Genomic DNA, 16275 nt, shown 5'->3' with positions numbered 1-16275 from the left:
CCAATTTATTTGAGCATGAGCTTTCATGAGCTGTAGCTTATGCTCAAATAAATTTGTTAGTCTCTAAGGTGCCACAAGTACTCCTTTAAATATCAGAGAGGTAGCCGTGTTGGTCTGTATCCACAAAAACAACGAGGAGTCCAGTGGCACCTTAAAGACGAACAGATTTATTTGGGCATAAGCTTTTGTGGATAAAAAACCCACTTCTTCAGATGCATGGAGTGAAAATTACAGATCAGGCATAAATATATTGGCACGTGAAGAGAAGGGACCTACCGCACAAGTGGAGAACCAGTGCTGACAAGGCCAATTCAGTCACGGTGGATGTGATCAACACTGGTTCTCCACTTGTAAGGTAATTCCCTTCTCTTCATGTGCCAATATATTTATGCCTGTATCTGTAATTTTCACTCCATGCATCTGAAGAAGTGGGTTTTTTACCCACAAAAGCTTATGCCCAAATAAATCTTAGTCTTTAAGGTCCCACCGGACTCCTCGTTGTTTAAGTAATTCAAAATTATCTTCAAAATAAAGGGCCAAAATAAGCAACTCCCAGCCCTTTCTATCTGGAGTTCTTTCACAGGCCTCTGCCAGCTTGGTCAAATCTCAGGCTCTAAGAGGTCAGCAGACCAACCTCTTCCACTGCTCTTCCCAGCACCCCCTTGGATCCACAGGGTCTCTGCAGTCTTCTGTCCCCCCCCCCCCGCCACTCCTACCCCTTTCTAACTGGAGTGTTTTGTCAGGCGCAAAGCTCTAAGCACAAGTCTCAGACAGGAGCCTCCTGCTTATTACAGCTCTCACCTACGTGTGCTTTTTCCTACCAGCTATAGTTCCCCAGGCTCTCCTGGCTGGCACCCTTTTAGCTGGAGTGTTATCTCCCCCAGGTCTGGCCTGAGTTAATCACATGACCTTCTTTCATCACTAGACACCTTGGGAGGTGAGCTGATATCCTCACAGGTGAGGCTGAGGCCCCAGTTCCCCTTAAAGGGGCAAGCAACCACATGACACTTCCCCAAAAATAATACAATGAATGCCGTTTCTTCCTGTTTTCCTCTCCCCTTTTCCACTTAGGATGGACACATTTGCTGCTGTTGCTCCCATGGCTCTCTTTGCACTTGAAAGATATGCAGCCTCCCAGTTGCTCCTCTTCCTCTCTTCATCTTTCTCCTTCTTCCCTTGCCTTGAAGGAGTGGAGAGGCTCCTCTAAGAGAAGGAGCTGAGCAGCCCCAGTGAGACTAGTTGTTCCAGAGGAGGGAGTGGAGCCACTGCATTTTTTTTCCAAAGGAAGGAAGGAGGGAGCAGAGTGATTCCTGATCCTCTCCTCCTGCTCAGTCTGTTAGAAGAGCATTGGTGCTCGGCCTTGTCTGCTTCCTGCTCTTTCATCCTGTCCTGTGAAACATGGAGCTTCTCCAGTAATTGTTTCCTCTTCAAAACCAGCAGGTGGCTTCTGGGCTGCTTAGCTACTTCCCTGGAGGTCTCTGTTCCTTCAAGGGGAAGAGAGGAAAGCGGAGCAGATGGCCTAATACAAAGTGTTAATACATCTCAGACCCAGGATGATGGAACAGCTGAAACAATGGACCAGGAACCCTAAACGTGTTCTGTCCCCCGGCTTGCTAGCTTATGTCCTATGAGTTGCTATTGACTATTGCTTCATGTGTCTTTACAGAAATGAATATTCTGTGCACACAAAACAAGTTCATCCGTCTCACTGAAGCTTGCCTCAGTACTGGTAAGACTGTTTTATATATCTCAGTGATAATTGTTTAATATTCACTTGATGAATATTGCATCTAGCACATATGAAGATGGGCTTTTGCTAAGTAACATCCTGTTAAAGCAAATGTCGTCCTAGGTTAATTATACACAACACAAAGAGATTTTCTTTATTCATTACAAATTTCTTGCTTTTTAATTTCATTGAGCGCTCCCTTGTTTTTATGTTATAGGCTTGGGGAACATGATTTCTAACAAACTTTCCTAGGCCATGCATTATTCTGTATCCTATCATGTTTCCTCTTGGTCTTCTCCTTCCCAAAAGTAAATTAGTCCTAGCCTCTTTAATCTCCCCTTGTACGGAAGTCTCCTCCTCCCAGCCTCTAAGCATGTTCTTTGTCTTTCTCAGAATTTACCATTTCTAATCTCTGTTTTTAGTGATACCATTGTGACGGGCTGGATCACAGAAACCCTTTTGGGACTGCCACCTGATGTGCTGGGACTACCTTTGAGCCCGTTTTCCCTGCCAGGCTGGGACTTCAGTAACTTGCCTTGTTTGAGCCAGACACGCTTGCCTGCTGCAAACACAGATCCAAGTCTGAACCACGTCCCCCACAAGCTGCAGGCTTACCTGAAAACAGCTTAAGAAGTGCTCCTGTCTCCAGCACTCAGATACCCAGCTCCAATGGAATCCAAACCCCAAATAAATCCGTTTTACCCTGTGTAAAGCTTATACAGGGTAAACTCATAAATTGTTCACCCTCTATAACACTGATAGAGATATCCACAGCTGTTTGCCCTCCCCTCCCCCAGGTATTAATACATATTCTGGGTTAATTAATATGTAAAAAGTGATTTTATTAAATACAAAAAGTAGGATTTAAGTGGTTCCAAGTAATAACAGACAGAACAAAGTGAATTACTAAGCAAAATAAAATAAAACACCCCAAGTCTAAGTCTAATACAGTAGAAAATTAAATGCGGGCAAATCTCACCCTCGGAGATGTTCCAATAAGCTTCTTTGACAGACTAGCCTCCTTCTAGTCTGGGCCAAATCCTTTCCCCTGGTACAATCCTTGTTCCAGCTCAGATAGCAGCTAGGGGATTTCTCATGACTGCAGCCCACTTTGTTCGGTTCCACCCCCTTATATATCTTTTGCACAAGGAGGGAATCCTTTGTCCCTCTCTGGGTTCCCACCCCTCCTTCTAAATGGAAAAGCACCAGGTTTAAGATGGATTCCAGTACCAAGTGACATTCTTCCCAGCCTAACTCACAGGAAGGCTTGCAAGTAAACAGAGCCATCCATAGTCAATTGTCCTAGTTGATGGGAGCCATCAAGATTCCAAACCACCATTAATGACCTGCACTTTGCATAATTACAATAGGGCCTCAGAGTTGTATTTCATATTTCTAGTTTCAGATACAAAAGTGATTCCTTTATACAAATAGGATGACCACACTCAGATTATAAATTTTGTAATGATACCTCACAAGTGACCTTTTGCATGAAGCATATTCCAGTTACATTGTATTCACACTTATTAGCATATTTTCATAAAATCGTATGGAGTGCAACGTCACAACCATATGAGAATGTGTCCCTGTTGCCCTTCTTCCTGGGGTGGTTCTGACTGCTGATCTTTGGTGGTGAAACAAGGAAGCGGTTCTTGACTTTACATGCAGGAATGTGTGAAGTGTTCCTCTGTCAAGGCCAGCGTTGACCTGTAGACAGATTCTTGAATCTGCCACCTGGCTTTGCTTCTGAAATATGTAGAAAGTGCTTACCACAGCTGCATGCATAACTTCCCTCTTCCCCTCCTTCTCTGCAACCTGCTGCAAGCAAAGACAATGTGGATCTATTTAATATTGCATTAGGGACTGGAAAAGGCACCTTCTGTTCTCTACTTCATGATTAATTGTTTCAGAAACCTTCATACCCATTTAATCGCCAGAGATCATCTCACTGGGTTTTAATTCCTGCAGATTTGTTCCAAGCTCCCATCCACCACACTTTTCTGTGGCTGTTTCCTTCCCTGCTCTCCTTCGGGAAGGATTCTCTCTGGCTTCCAGTGTAACCTTCTCCATTCCTCCCTCCTCTCCTGTTCCCTGGACATCAAGCTAGCATGTCCTAAATTCCAGTCTGTGCTTGGATTTTAAGGCAGCATGTCCTATCTCCTGGCAAATTTTAAACTAAAAAAAATTGTTTATATGTCATACAATTAATCTGTGGAATCTACTGGAGCAGGATATTGAGGCAAATAGCTTAGTAAGGCTAGAAAGAAGGGACTGGACACTTGTGTGAATAAATAGTTCATCTGCAATTATGCTAATTGTGATAAAATAATAAAGGCTTGTGATAAACAGACTTCAGCATTTAAGGTGATCACTAGCTGGGTGTAGGAAAAATTTCTCCTGCTATTTCAGATGCAGTCAACTCTGGTTTTCAGCACCCCCAGTAGTAGGAGATTGGCAGCCATTTGTCAGCTTTGTTCTGATTTCCGGCTGAATTCTCCCTCCAGACCCTGAGCTGTGTGGAAATTACATCTCGTTTCCTCTTTTTTTTTTATTTTTGTATTTTAAAACTTCCTCCCCAGATTGTCGGGAACCTGATCAGAGTACAAATGCTTTTCTGCCTTTGGGAGTTTGTTTTCTTTATAGAAACCTCAGTAACATAGGAGCTACGGTTGCCTTTCCATAGTTTGTAACAAACACTTAAAATTCTATCCATAAACAGAGGAAGAAAACAAGTCAAATAGCAAAAGCTGGATCCCGCTTCCCCTTCCAGACTGAGTCTAAATTAGCACGTTATGTGAGGCTACAGAGTCTGCCCTCCCCCTCTCTGGGCCATGGGGAAGTTCCATAGACCCCTCGTTTCTCAAATGCAGCCACCAGGAGGGGTTCCCTGTGGCCATGGCAGTTTACTGGGGAGGGGGAGCATCAGCCCCTCCCCTTCCTCACTGTCGCTCCTGCATGCGCGGCCTCTCTAGAGACACAGGTGGGACACACAGGTGAGGAGGCGAGGTGAGCAGCGGGCAGGGCGGTGAGGAGGCGAGCGGCAAGGCAAGTGGTGGTGGGGGCCTGGCAGGGGACTAAGGAGGCAAGCAGCGAGACAGCAGCAGGGTGAGGAGGCAGGAGGTGAGCCACCAGTGAGCGGGGGTTCTCATGGCTGGCAGGGGAGAGTCTGTGGCAGGGGAGTCAGGAGGCGAGCGGCAGGTGGGGGACTGAGGAGGGATGCAGGAGGCAAGCGGCGGGTGGGTGGGTAAGAGGAGGCGAGCAGCAGGTAGGGGACTGAGGAGGGAGGTGAGTGGCAGGTGGAGAGGTGAGGATGCAAGTGGTGGGTACATGGGCAGTGGATGGAGCCCCCCTTTGTGCACAATAACCCCCTCTGTACAGGAACCCTCCAGTGCCTGTACTGATGGATGTTAATTACGTAAGTATTCCAAAGAGAGAGAACTAGGAGCAATAGGATATAATTAAGACAAGGATAATTTAGGAGGAACCTCCAGAAACATTTCTGGACAACAAGATATTTCATACTGTGGAATAGTCTCCCAGCGGAAGTAGTGGAAGCCTCAGTGCTTAGAATGTTTAACCCCAGACTGAACAAAGCAATCATGGATATACTGAAGCTTTGCACTGGCCCTGGGGTGAATGGACTAGATGCTCTCTATGGTATGTTTGTTAGTGACAGAATGGATTCTGAGTATGGATTACTGCCCAGTTACCAACATTGGTGGTGGTATAGCCCACCTATTTAATGTGTGGTTTCTTTCTGAAAAGTGTCTAAAAATTACCCCTTCTTCCTGGACAGATCTGCTACCTCTCTTTATTCAGGGATGTATGTGCAGACTTTACTGACAACAGTTAATATAATGAGGTTGCACAGGTATAAAGGGCAGAATGTGGTCTGCAGAATCTTTGTTACTGCTCCTGGGATTACAAAGAGATGATAAACAGGCTGCAAAGTATTTTTATAGTCATTTTTCAGGGTTTAGCCATTCTTTGAAGCAGGGTGAATGTGTCACAAGCCAAATAGTAAACCAACCCTTCCTCTCTGCAGGAGCTCTAAGTGTGTGAAGGTGAGGGGCCAGGGCACAGAAGATGAGTGTCTGTGGGATGAGGAGCCCAGATTTGTACGGTTGTGATTGGAATTGGTGGATGCAGCAAAGTTTGCAAAAATTAATTATAAATCAACCTTTTTTTTTTTCCCCCCTCCTTTCCCAGCTGTACTTTCCATTTTTCTTGTGTGTTTGGATCTAGGTGGTGAAATGTAGCAGATGGAAGTGAGGAAGGGCAAAGTTATCTCCTTTTAAGAGTAGCTCTTCCTCTCATATACAGTCTGGCCAGAGCGGAGGGAGTCTGCGTGTTAGATGACTTCAAAGACTGATGAATAATTGCTTTCTGTTTATGTCCAGGACGCTGTTTTTCTTTGAAAAGTGCCAGCACAGCGAGAGATATATCTGCCTCTACTTCCGTCCCAAAAGGGGAAGGAACAAGGTATTCTCTTTGGCAGCTTTTGCATACTATTACCAAACACTTTGTGGCACTCTTAGTGGAAGCCTGGGGCTGAAGCAGGTTGCATTCATGAGTTAATTTCTGCCTTAGAAGCAGGTCACCCTGTGGTTTTTCATTAAGTTCCTTCTGAGTCATGCAGAGTTAAACTAACCCCTCCCACAGCCATGGACCGTTAAATAGCTCTGTTTCATGTGCACCTCTCACTAAGCAGCTCAGAGCCCGCAGAGGCTGAGAAAGGAGGGGAGAGAACACTGGCACTGATGGACGAGCCAAAGGGTAAGAACAAAAATGAGTTGCTCTGAACTTAGAAAGCAAAATCCGCCTCTAGGAAGGAGGTGGGGGAGAGGAACTTTGGGGAGCTGTTCAAATGGCTCTGATGTCAGGCTCACCACAAACAAAAGTTTGACAAGTTAATGAATATTCATAAGATGTTTATACTCATTAAGATTTGTCATTCTGGAGTGAACTAATTTTGAGACCCTCCTGCAGCCAGATGCATCTCAGAGCAGCACAGACTACACAGTCACATTAATTTCTCATTACAGAACTCGATGCATATGTTCTGAGACGATAAATTCATCGTCAAATAGATTTATTTTGGTCTCTGCTGCATGCAGTTGTCTACGTTCCTTTCCTATTGTGAAATTAGCACACAATTTTCATCTTGGAGTTCAGTTTCTCAGACAGTGTAGAGGGGCACTGACAAGTGATCCTGAGCCACTCTGTGTGTGTGTGTGTGTGTGTGTGTGTGTGTGTTGATGGGGGAGGGGAAGAACGACTTGCTGTGTCTGTAAAGAAAAGAGAGGAGGCAAGATGTTTATGACCTTTGGCCCTGAGGCTGTGTTATGTGAATGTCAGCCCAGAGGGTTCCCAGTTGTTGTTTCACTGCAGTTTGAAGAAAGCAGGTATGTGTGAAATTAGCCCCCGGGGGATCATGTCACCCTCAAGGTTCTTCTCATTTTTCAGTGACACGGGGGTGTTTCTTGCAGAGGGTGCTTCTGGTGGTAGAAGTCTTGCCATGAGACCTCTCAACACAGGGCAGGGAATGGGCAAAAAAGGGCAAGTGTGTGGAGGGGCATAAAGGTGTGAGGGTGCCCTGCTGGGGGGTAAGGACATGAGGGGATATGAAGGTGCTGCTGCAGCAGGACACAAGGAGTTCTCAAATCCTGGGGACTCTTGGTACACAGCTGGGAGGAACCTCACAGCAATAAGTCTAGAGCAGAGAGTCTCTTATGGGGGCACGTGAGGAGAGACTGATTCTTAGCCCATGTTTGGTGGTGGCGTGGTTGTTTGACAGCAGGGTGGTTCCTGCTAGAGCTAACAGTTGCTCTCCATTCTGGTGCTGGCACCTCTGATTTATCATCCTGGTGACCTGAGTAGATACCAGGTGACACCTGTAGCACATTGGCATGAGGTTTCACATCATCAATGTACACACCCTGGAGCTGAGCTTCAGCCAAACATTGACATCAGCATGGCAACCTTTTTCACAGAGCAGCCTGCAGCAAAATTTAAGTCTTCACCTTTTCTCAGGTTTCAGAGTAACAGCCGTGTTAGTCTGTATTCGCAAAAAGAAAAGGAGTACTTGTGGCACCTTAGAGACAAACCAATTTATCTGAGCATAAGCTTTCGTGAGCTACAGCTCATATCCGATGAAGTGAGCTGTAGCTCACGAAAGCTTATGCTCAAATAAATTGGTTAGTCTCTAAGGTGCCACAAGTACTCCTTTTCTTTTCACCTTTTCTCAATACATGATGAGGCTTCTAGATGGCATTGTCGTGTAGCCTTCCTTTTATAATCAGCTGGAATATTACACATAGCAGAAAACATATCTATCATCTGTTATGTTCAACATCTGGCAGAAACATTTCCTACTTCAGAATCTGCTTTTTCTGTCTGGCCATTTTACACTCTGTACCATAACTTGTACTTTACAGTCTGTTGTGATCTATAATTCAGGCTGATGTGAGGATATGTAGCAAGAATCCAGGCAAGTAGGAGTCTGGGCAAAGTTCTAGGCAGAAACTTTGCAGTGAAACGGAGAGAAACTTTAGGGATAATATTGTTTCTTCTTCTATTAAAGTTCTTTGTTCAGTGTTAGAAGAAAGTGACTCTTTCTGTAATTCTTTATCATTGTCACAATGACAGGGTGTCAGCAGGTGATTCATTTTGAACCAGAATAAATAAAATGCCAAATTTCAGCTCTCCTCAAGATTTTTGAGGAGCCCACTGGATGGTCTAAGTGAAAGAGTTAGGTTTATTAAGAACAAAAATTATAGCAGTGGTACAGGCTTGTTACTAGATGGAGATAGTAAAATTGTTGGCAATTATGCAGCAACGTTTAATATTTCTGTTTTGTCTTTTGAAAGAAGGAAGATGATTTAGTCATATCAGATGAGGCGGCTGAACCATTTTCCAGTCCATTAGTAACAAAGGATGCTAAACAACATTTATCAGGTATAGGCATTTTTAAATGCACAAGCCCAAATAACTTGCACTCAAGAATCCTAAAAGAGGTGGCTGAGGAGATCTCTGGCTGATATTCATTTTTTAGTAAATCTTGGAATACTGGGGAAATTCCAGAAGACTGGAAGAGATCTAATGTGGTGGTGTTCAAAAAGACCAAGTGGAACAATCTGGGTAATGATAGCCTGACATCAGTCCCAGGTAAAAAGATACAAAAACTAACACGGGATTTCATTAATAACTAGTTAAAAGACAGGAATATAATTAATGCCAATCAACGTGGTTTTATAGAAAATAGTCTTGACAGACAAACTTGATTCAACTTTTATGAGATTAGAAGTTTGATAGACAAAGGTAATCGCATAGACTTTTGTAAGGTGTTTGACTTAGTACTTCACAGCACTTTACAGTATCAATAACCAGGATGCTATTTTTTAATGTACATGCAAAAAGAAAAGGAGTACTTGTGGCACCTTAGAGACTAACCAATTTATTTGAGCATAATCAAGAACTAGCTAATTGGCAGATCTCAATAAGTAATTCACAATTATTACTGAATGGAGGTGTTTCTAGTGGTGGATTGGACATTACCATTTTGAGTTGTAGTCATTTGTATTTGAGTTGCATTTGACTTTAGCAAAGCTTTTGACACCGTCTCCCACAGTATTCTTGTCAGCAAGTTAAAGAAGTATGGGCTGGATGAATGCACTATAAGGTGGGTAGAAAGTTGGCTAGATTGTCGGGCTCAACGGGTAGTGATCAATGGCTCCGTTTCTAGTTGGCAGCCGGTGTCAAGTGGAGTGCCCCAGGGGTCGGTCCTGGGGCCGGTTTTCTTCATTATCTTCATAAATGATCTGGAGGATGGTGTGGATTGCACTCTCAGCAAATTTGCGGATGATACTAAACTGGGAGGAGTGGTAGATACGCTGGAAGGCAGGGATAGGATACAGAGGGACCTAGACAAATTGGAGGATTGGGCCAAAAGAAATCTGATGAGGTTCAATAAGGATAAGTGCAGGGTCCTGCACTTAGGACGGAAGAACCCAATGCACAGCTACAGACTAGGGACTGAATGGCTAGGCAGCAGTTCTGCAGAAAAGGACCTAGGGGTGACAGTGGACGAGAAGCTGGATATGAGTCAGCAGTGTGCCCATGTAGCCAAGAAGGCCAATGGCATTTTGGGATGTATAAGTAGGGGCATAGCGAGCAGATCGAGGGACGTGATCATCCCCCTCTAGTCGACATTGGTGAGGCCTCATCTGGAGTACTGTGTCCAGTTTTGGGCCCCACACTTCAAGAAGGATGTGGATAAATTGGAGAGAGTCCAGCGAAGGGCAACAAAAATGATTAGGGGACTGGAACACATGAGTTATGAGGAGAGGCTGAGGGAACTGGGATTGTTTAGTCTGCAGAAGAGAAGAATGTGGGGGGATTTGATAGCTGCTTTCAACTACCTGAGAGGTGGTTCCAGAGAGGATGGTTCTAGACTATTCTCAGTGGTAGAAGAGGACAGGACAAGGAGTAATGGTCTCAAGTTGCAGTGGGGGAGGTTTAGGTTGGATATTAGGAAAATCTTTTTTACTAGGAGGGTGGTAAAACACTGGAATGCGTTACCTAGGGAGGTGGTAGAATCTCCTTCCTTAGAGGTTTTTAAGGTCAGGCTTTACAAAGCCCTGGCTGGGATGATTTAACTGGGAATTGGTCCTGCTTCGAGCAGGGGGTTGGACTAGATGAGCTCCTGAGGTCCCTTCCAACCCTGATATTCTATGATTCTATGATTCATAAGAGCATTGCATGGTACAAAAAGGGGATAGTCCTCTGTACAGCTCAGCTGTGACCATTGCAACCTGTGTTTAGTTCTGGGCATGTAACTACCTGAAAGATATAGAAAAACTGATAGTAGCTTAGAGAAGAGCAAGAAATATAATCAAGAAGCTTGAGTGACTGGCAGAGAAAAAGATTACAAGAACTAAATAGGTAATAGCCCCTGAGGGCTCCCCTGACTTGCATCGCTGCTTCTAAGGCCCCTGCATAGCTTTGTAGGGGTGCAGAATCACTGGTGCAAAGGTCTACTCATAGAATCATAGAATATCAGGGTTGGAAGGGACCCCAGAAGGTCATCTAGTCCAACCCCCTGCTCGAAGCAGGACCAATTCCCAGTTAAATCATCCCAGCCAGGGCTTTGTCAAGCCTGACCTTAAAAACCTCTAAGGAAGGAGATTCTACCACCTCCCTAGGTAACGCATTCCAGTGTTTCACCACCCTCTTAGTGAAAAAGATTTTCCTAATATCCAATCTAAACCTCTCCCACTGCAACTTGAGACCATTACTCCTCGTTCTGTCATCTGCTACCATTGAGAACAGTCTAGAGCCATCCTCTTTGGAACTCCCTTTCAGGTAGTTGAAAGCAGCTATCAAATCCCCCCTCATTCTTCTCTTCTGCAGGCTAAACAATCCCAGCTCCCTCAGCCTCTCCTCATAAGTCATGTGTTCCAGACCCCTAATCATTTTTGTTGCCCTTCGCTGGTCTCTCTTCAATTTATCCACATCCTTCTTGAAGTGTGGGGCCCAAAACTGGACACAGTACTCCAGATGAGGCCTCACCAATGTCGAATAGAGGGGAACGATCACGTCCCTCGATCTGCTCGCTATGCCCCTACTTATACATCCCAAAATGCCATTGGCCTTCTTGGCAACAAGGGCACACTGCTGACTCATATCCAGCTTCTCGTCCACTGTCACCCCTAGGTCCTTTTCCGCAGACCTGCTGCCTAGCCATTCGGTCCCTAGTCTGTAGTGGTGCATTGGATTCTTCCGTCCTAAGTGCAGGACCCTGCACTTATCCTTATTGAACCTCATCAGATTTCTTTTGGCCCAATCCTCCAATTTGTCTAGGTCCTTCTGTATCCTATCCCTCCCCTCCAGCGTATCTACCACTCCTCCCAGTTTAGTATCATCCGCAAATTTGCTGAGAGTGCAATCCACACCATCCTCCAGATCATTTATGAAGATATTGAACAAAACCGGCCCCAGGACCGACCCTTGGGGCACTCCACTTGATACCGGCTGCCAACTAGACATGGAGCCATTGATCACTACCCGTTGAGCCCGACAATCTAGCCAGCTTTCTACCCACCTTATAGTGCATTCATCCAGCCCATACTTCCTTAACTTGCTGACAAGAATACTGTGGGAGACCGTGTCAAAAGCTTTGCTAAAGTCAAGAAACAATACATCCACTGCTTTCCCTTCATCACAGAACCAGTAATCTCATCATAAAAGGCGATTAGATTAGTCAGGCATGACCTTCCCTTGGTGAATCCATGCTGGCTGTTCCTGATCACTTTCCTCTCATGCAAGTGCTTCAGGATTGATTCTTTGAGGACCTGCTCCATGATTTTTCCAGGGACTGAGGTGAGGCTGACTGGCCTGTAGTTCCCAGGATCCTCCTTCTTCCCTTTTTTAAAGATTGGCACTACATTTGCCTTTTTCCAGTCATCCGGGACTTCCCCGGTTCGCCACGAGTTTTCAAAGATAATGGCCAATGGCTCTGCAATCACAGCCGCCAATTCCTTCAGCACTCTCGGATGCAACTCGTCCGGCCCCATGGACTTGTGCACGTCCAGCTTTTCTAAATAGTCCCTAACCACCTCTATCTCCACCGAGGGCTGGCCATCTCTTCCCCATTTTGTGATGCCCAGCGCAGCAGTCTGGGAGCTGACCTTGTTAGTGAAGACAGAGGCAAAAAAAGCAAGGAGGACTTGTGGCACCTTAGAGACTAACCAATTTATTTGAGCATAAGCTTTCGTGAACTACAGCTCACTTCATCGGATGCATACTTCGAGACACCACTGACTTCCTGAGGAAACTACAATCCATCGGTGATCTTAGTGGCCAGGATGGTGTTATCAGGAAAATCACTGATGGATTGTAGTTTCCTCAGGAAGTCAGTGGTGTCTCGAAGTATGCATCCGATGAAGTGAGCTGTAGTTCACGAAAGCTTATGCTCAAATAAATTGGTTAGTCTCTAAGGTGCCACAAGTACTCCTTTTCTTTTTGCGAATACAGACTAACACGGCTGTTACTCTAATTTCTAAGATAAAGGCTCTCTTATCCATCTGTACCGCTGCTTTCATCATTTTTTCTCAGCCTAGTCTACCCCACCTATCAGCTCTGGTTCGTTAGCAAAAATGTGAACTCTTGCCACCATTCCTCACTTGTTACATTTTCAAACAAGCACCTTTGTGCATTCTCCCATGCTGCTCCTCACACTTGGAAAGAGCTTCCTAAAAACATGCACAAAGCTACTTCCATTGTCCTCCTTCAAAACCCTCTACAATCTTTGCTGTGATGCCTCCAAAATCTTGACAATGGTCAGGCTACTTGCATTCTGAAACCACTACCTGTCCTAGAGTGCTGACCAATGTTTTCTCATTGTCTTCTTATACCCCCACATCTGTTTGTCTGTATCCAGCTGTTGTCTCTTGTCTCAGATTGTGAGCTCTTTGGGACTGGGACCATCTTTTTGTTCTGTGTTCGTGCAGAGCCTAGCACAGTGAGGTCCTGGTCCTTGATTGGTCCCTAGGCCAGCGCTATGGTAATACAAATAATAATAAGAGAGATGAATGTTCCCAGCTGTGTTTATTCTCAGCAGCTGTGAGACTGGTCCTGTTTCTGATTATACACAAGTCCTATTTTCCTAACCAGGGGTGAATACACTTACATAAGGTAGTTCTGATTTGGACAAAGGCATTTTAATTTAATTGAAGTGCAAATTAAGTTAAAGGATTTTGGTTTGGAATTTGTATTTCCTCCCATGTTTTTGCTGCTCTTGAGAATGTTTGGTCTGCGTATTTCGGGTCAGCAGTAGGTCCTTCCTAAGGAATAGAGTTGAGAATAAAAAATTACCCAACTTTCACCCTAGAATGAGACATAATATTTTTTGTTTTTTGTGTGTAGACTTCTATCTTCTCGATCAAAGCTCAGGCCGTTAGCTGGCCTTTGAGCTTTGCGTGGGGCCAGGAAAATGTGAATCACCAACCCCAGATGGGGACTTCTGTACTGTCCTCTCACAATGGTCTATCATTTCATTCTTCCCACGGGCCTCTGAAGAAAGCAAAGCTGTGATAACTTTGCCGTTGCTGCTGCTGTGGTTTCTGAGGGCTTGTCTACACATACAGTGCTGCAGCAGAATTGCGGCACTGATGCAGCTGTGCCGCTGTAGCATGTCTGGTGAAGTTCTGGAACAGCCTTCCAAGGGAAGCAGTGGGGGCAAAAGACCTATCTGGCTTTAAGATTAAACTCGATAAGTTTATGGAGGAGATGGTATGATGGGATAACATGATTTTGGTAATTAATTGATCTTTAACTATTCATGGTAAATAGGACCAATGGCCTATGATGGGGTGTTAGATGAGGTGGGATCTGAGTTACTACAGAGAATTCTTTCCTGGGTATCTGGCTGGTGAATCTTGCCCATATGTTCAGGGTTCAGCTGATGGCCATATTTGGGGTTGGGAAGAAATTTTCCTCCAGGGCAGATTGGCAGAGGCTCTGGGGGTTTTTCGCCTTCCTCTGCAGCATGGGGCACGGGTCACCTGCTGGAGGATTCTCTGCTCCTTGAAGTCTTTAAGCCACGATTTGTGGACTTCAGTAGCTCAGACATAGGTGAAAGGTTTTTCGCAGGAGTGGGTGGGTGAGATTCTGCGGCCTGCATTGTGCAGGAGGCAGGACAGTGGGGTGGGAGGAGGTATTGGTTCATATTCTCTGTGTATATATAAAGTCTGCTGCAGTTTCCACGATATGCATCTGATGAAGTGAGCTGTAGCTCACGAAAGCTTATGCTCTAATAAATTGGTTAGTCTCTAAGGTGCCACAAGTACTCCTTTTCTTTTTGAGGTCAGACTAGATGATCATAATGGTCCCTTCTGACCTTAGTGTCTATGAATCTCTGCCAACCAGAGAATGCTCTGTGGTCAGCATAATAAAGCCACCTCTGCAAGAGGTGGTAGCTATGTGACCAGGAGACGCTCTCCCATTGATACCGCGCCGTCTACATGGGAAGGTAGGTCAGTATAACTACATCTCTCGGGGGTGTGGATTTTTCACAGCCCTGAGAGATTTAGTTCTATGGATTATAGGTCTGTAATGTAGATCAGATCTAAGAGTGACGTTGTGGAAAGGAGTGCAGTGTAAACTCCCCTCTGAGAGCTTCAGCAACAGCTCAGTCACACACCAATAAAGGGGGTGGGGTGGGGAGGACAAGGTGAGGAGGAGCAGGATGAGAATTCAGAGGCTCTGTAGACAGATGATGAAAAGGAAGCATCCTAGGATATCCGGGAAGGCTGCAGGGAGCAGACACAAGAAGGGAGGAAAGTCTGAGGAGGCTGCTTGGACGAGGCTGGAAATGACAGCACAGCCACTGCAACCCAAGATTTTATATTTGGGGAAAGCAGAGCTTGTCGTTGGGCTTGACATTCCACATGGAAGGAATGGGGAAGGAGCACTAGCTGTGTCAGAGTTCCTGGCTACTCTAGTGCCAGCCTGTCCCAGCTTGGGCTCTGTAGGGAACAGGGCAGGAGTACTGGCTGTGAGAAACTCAGGGAGGCAGTGTGCTGTGATGGATAGTGCACTGGACTGGGAGTCAGGAGACCTGGGGTTCTATTCCTCACTATGATGCTGGTTTGCTGGGTGACCTTAAGCAAGGTCCTTCACCTCTTTGGGCCTCCAGTTCCATAAGTGTACAATGGAGATAATGATACTGACCTTTGTAAAGGGCTTTGATCTATGGATGAAAAGTGCTCTACAGGAGCTCAGTATTATTCCTGGAGAAAGACTAAGGTTTAGTAGCTGCAACAGGGCTCTGAACACTAGGTGTAATGACCAGTTCCAGCATTACCTGCCCGTTAGCCACTGCCCTGCTTTTCGGGGAAATTTTGGTTCTGGAGAGTGGTGGTGTCAAATTTACAAGCCAGATGACAGGAGAGGGCACTCTGGGAATATCAGGGGATTGTGGGAGGGGTGACAGAGACCCTCCCCTGGGCCACATGTGGAAGTCAACGAATGGCTACGCAGATGGTGTCGGAGAGAAGGCTTTGGTTTCTTTGACCATGGGATGGTGTTCCATGAAGGAGGAGTGCTGGGTAGAGACGGGCTCCATCTTACGAAGAGAGGGAAGAGCATCTTTGCCAGCAGGCTGGCTAACCTAGTGAGGAGGGCTTTAAACTAGGTTCACCGGGGGAAGGAGACCAAAGCCCTGAGGTAAGTGGGAAAGCGGGATACCGGGAGGAAGCACAGGCAGGAATGTCTGTGAGGGGAGGGCTCCTGCCTCATACTGGCAATGAGGGGCGATCAACAGGTTATCTCAAGTGCTTATATACAAATGCACAAAGCCTTGGAAACAAGCAGGGAGAACTGGAGGTCCTGGTGAAGTCAAGGAACTATGACGTGATCGGAATAACAGAGACTTGGTGGGATAACTCATATGACTGGAGTACTGTCATGGATGGTTATAAACTGTTCAGGAAGGACAGGCAGGGCAGAAAAGGTGGGGGAGTAGCACTGTATGTAAGGGAGCAGTA

At 45.5% G+C, this 16275-nt stretch overlaps 1 protein-coding gene across 6 annotated transcripts in view; it reads left to right on the top strand.

Moving 5' to 3' along the window:
• ENTPD1 (ectonucleoside triphosphate diphosphohydrolase 1) overlaps window positions 1–16275 on the top strand; it is a 108500-nt gene that overhangs the window by 24824 nt on the left and 67401 nt on the right. For 2 of the 6 annotated variants that reach the window (XM_073354695.1, XM_073354694.1), the window contains one exon: window positions 1667–1729. In XM_073354695.1, coding sequence (XP_073210796.1) covers window positions 1669–1729 — 61 coding nt within the window. In that variant the 5' untranslated portion in view covers window positions 1667–1668. Of the gene's footprint in view, window positions 1–1666; window positions 1730–6134; window positions 6212–6442; window positions 6506–16275 lie in introns of those variants that run through there. The other 4 variants (XM_073354699.1, XM_073354698.1, XM_073354696.1 and 1 more) reach the window with 4 other exon arrangements.

Source organism: Lepidochelys kempii, chromosome 7, assembly GCF_965140265.1.
Source record: "Lepidochelys kempii isolate rLepKem1 chromosome 7, rLepKem1.hap2, whole genome shotgun sequence".
In the NCBI taxonomy this organism is placed as follows: domain Eukaryota; kingdom Metazoa; phylum Chordata; order Testudines; family Cheloniidae; genus Lepidochelys; species Lepidochelys kempii.
This window is presented reverse-complemented; position numbering and strand designations above follow the sequence as displayed.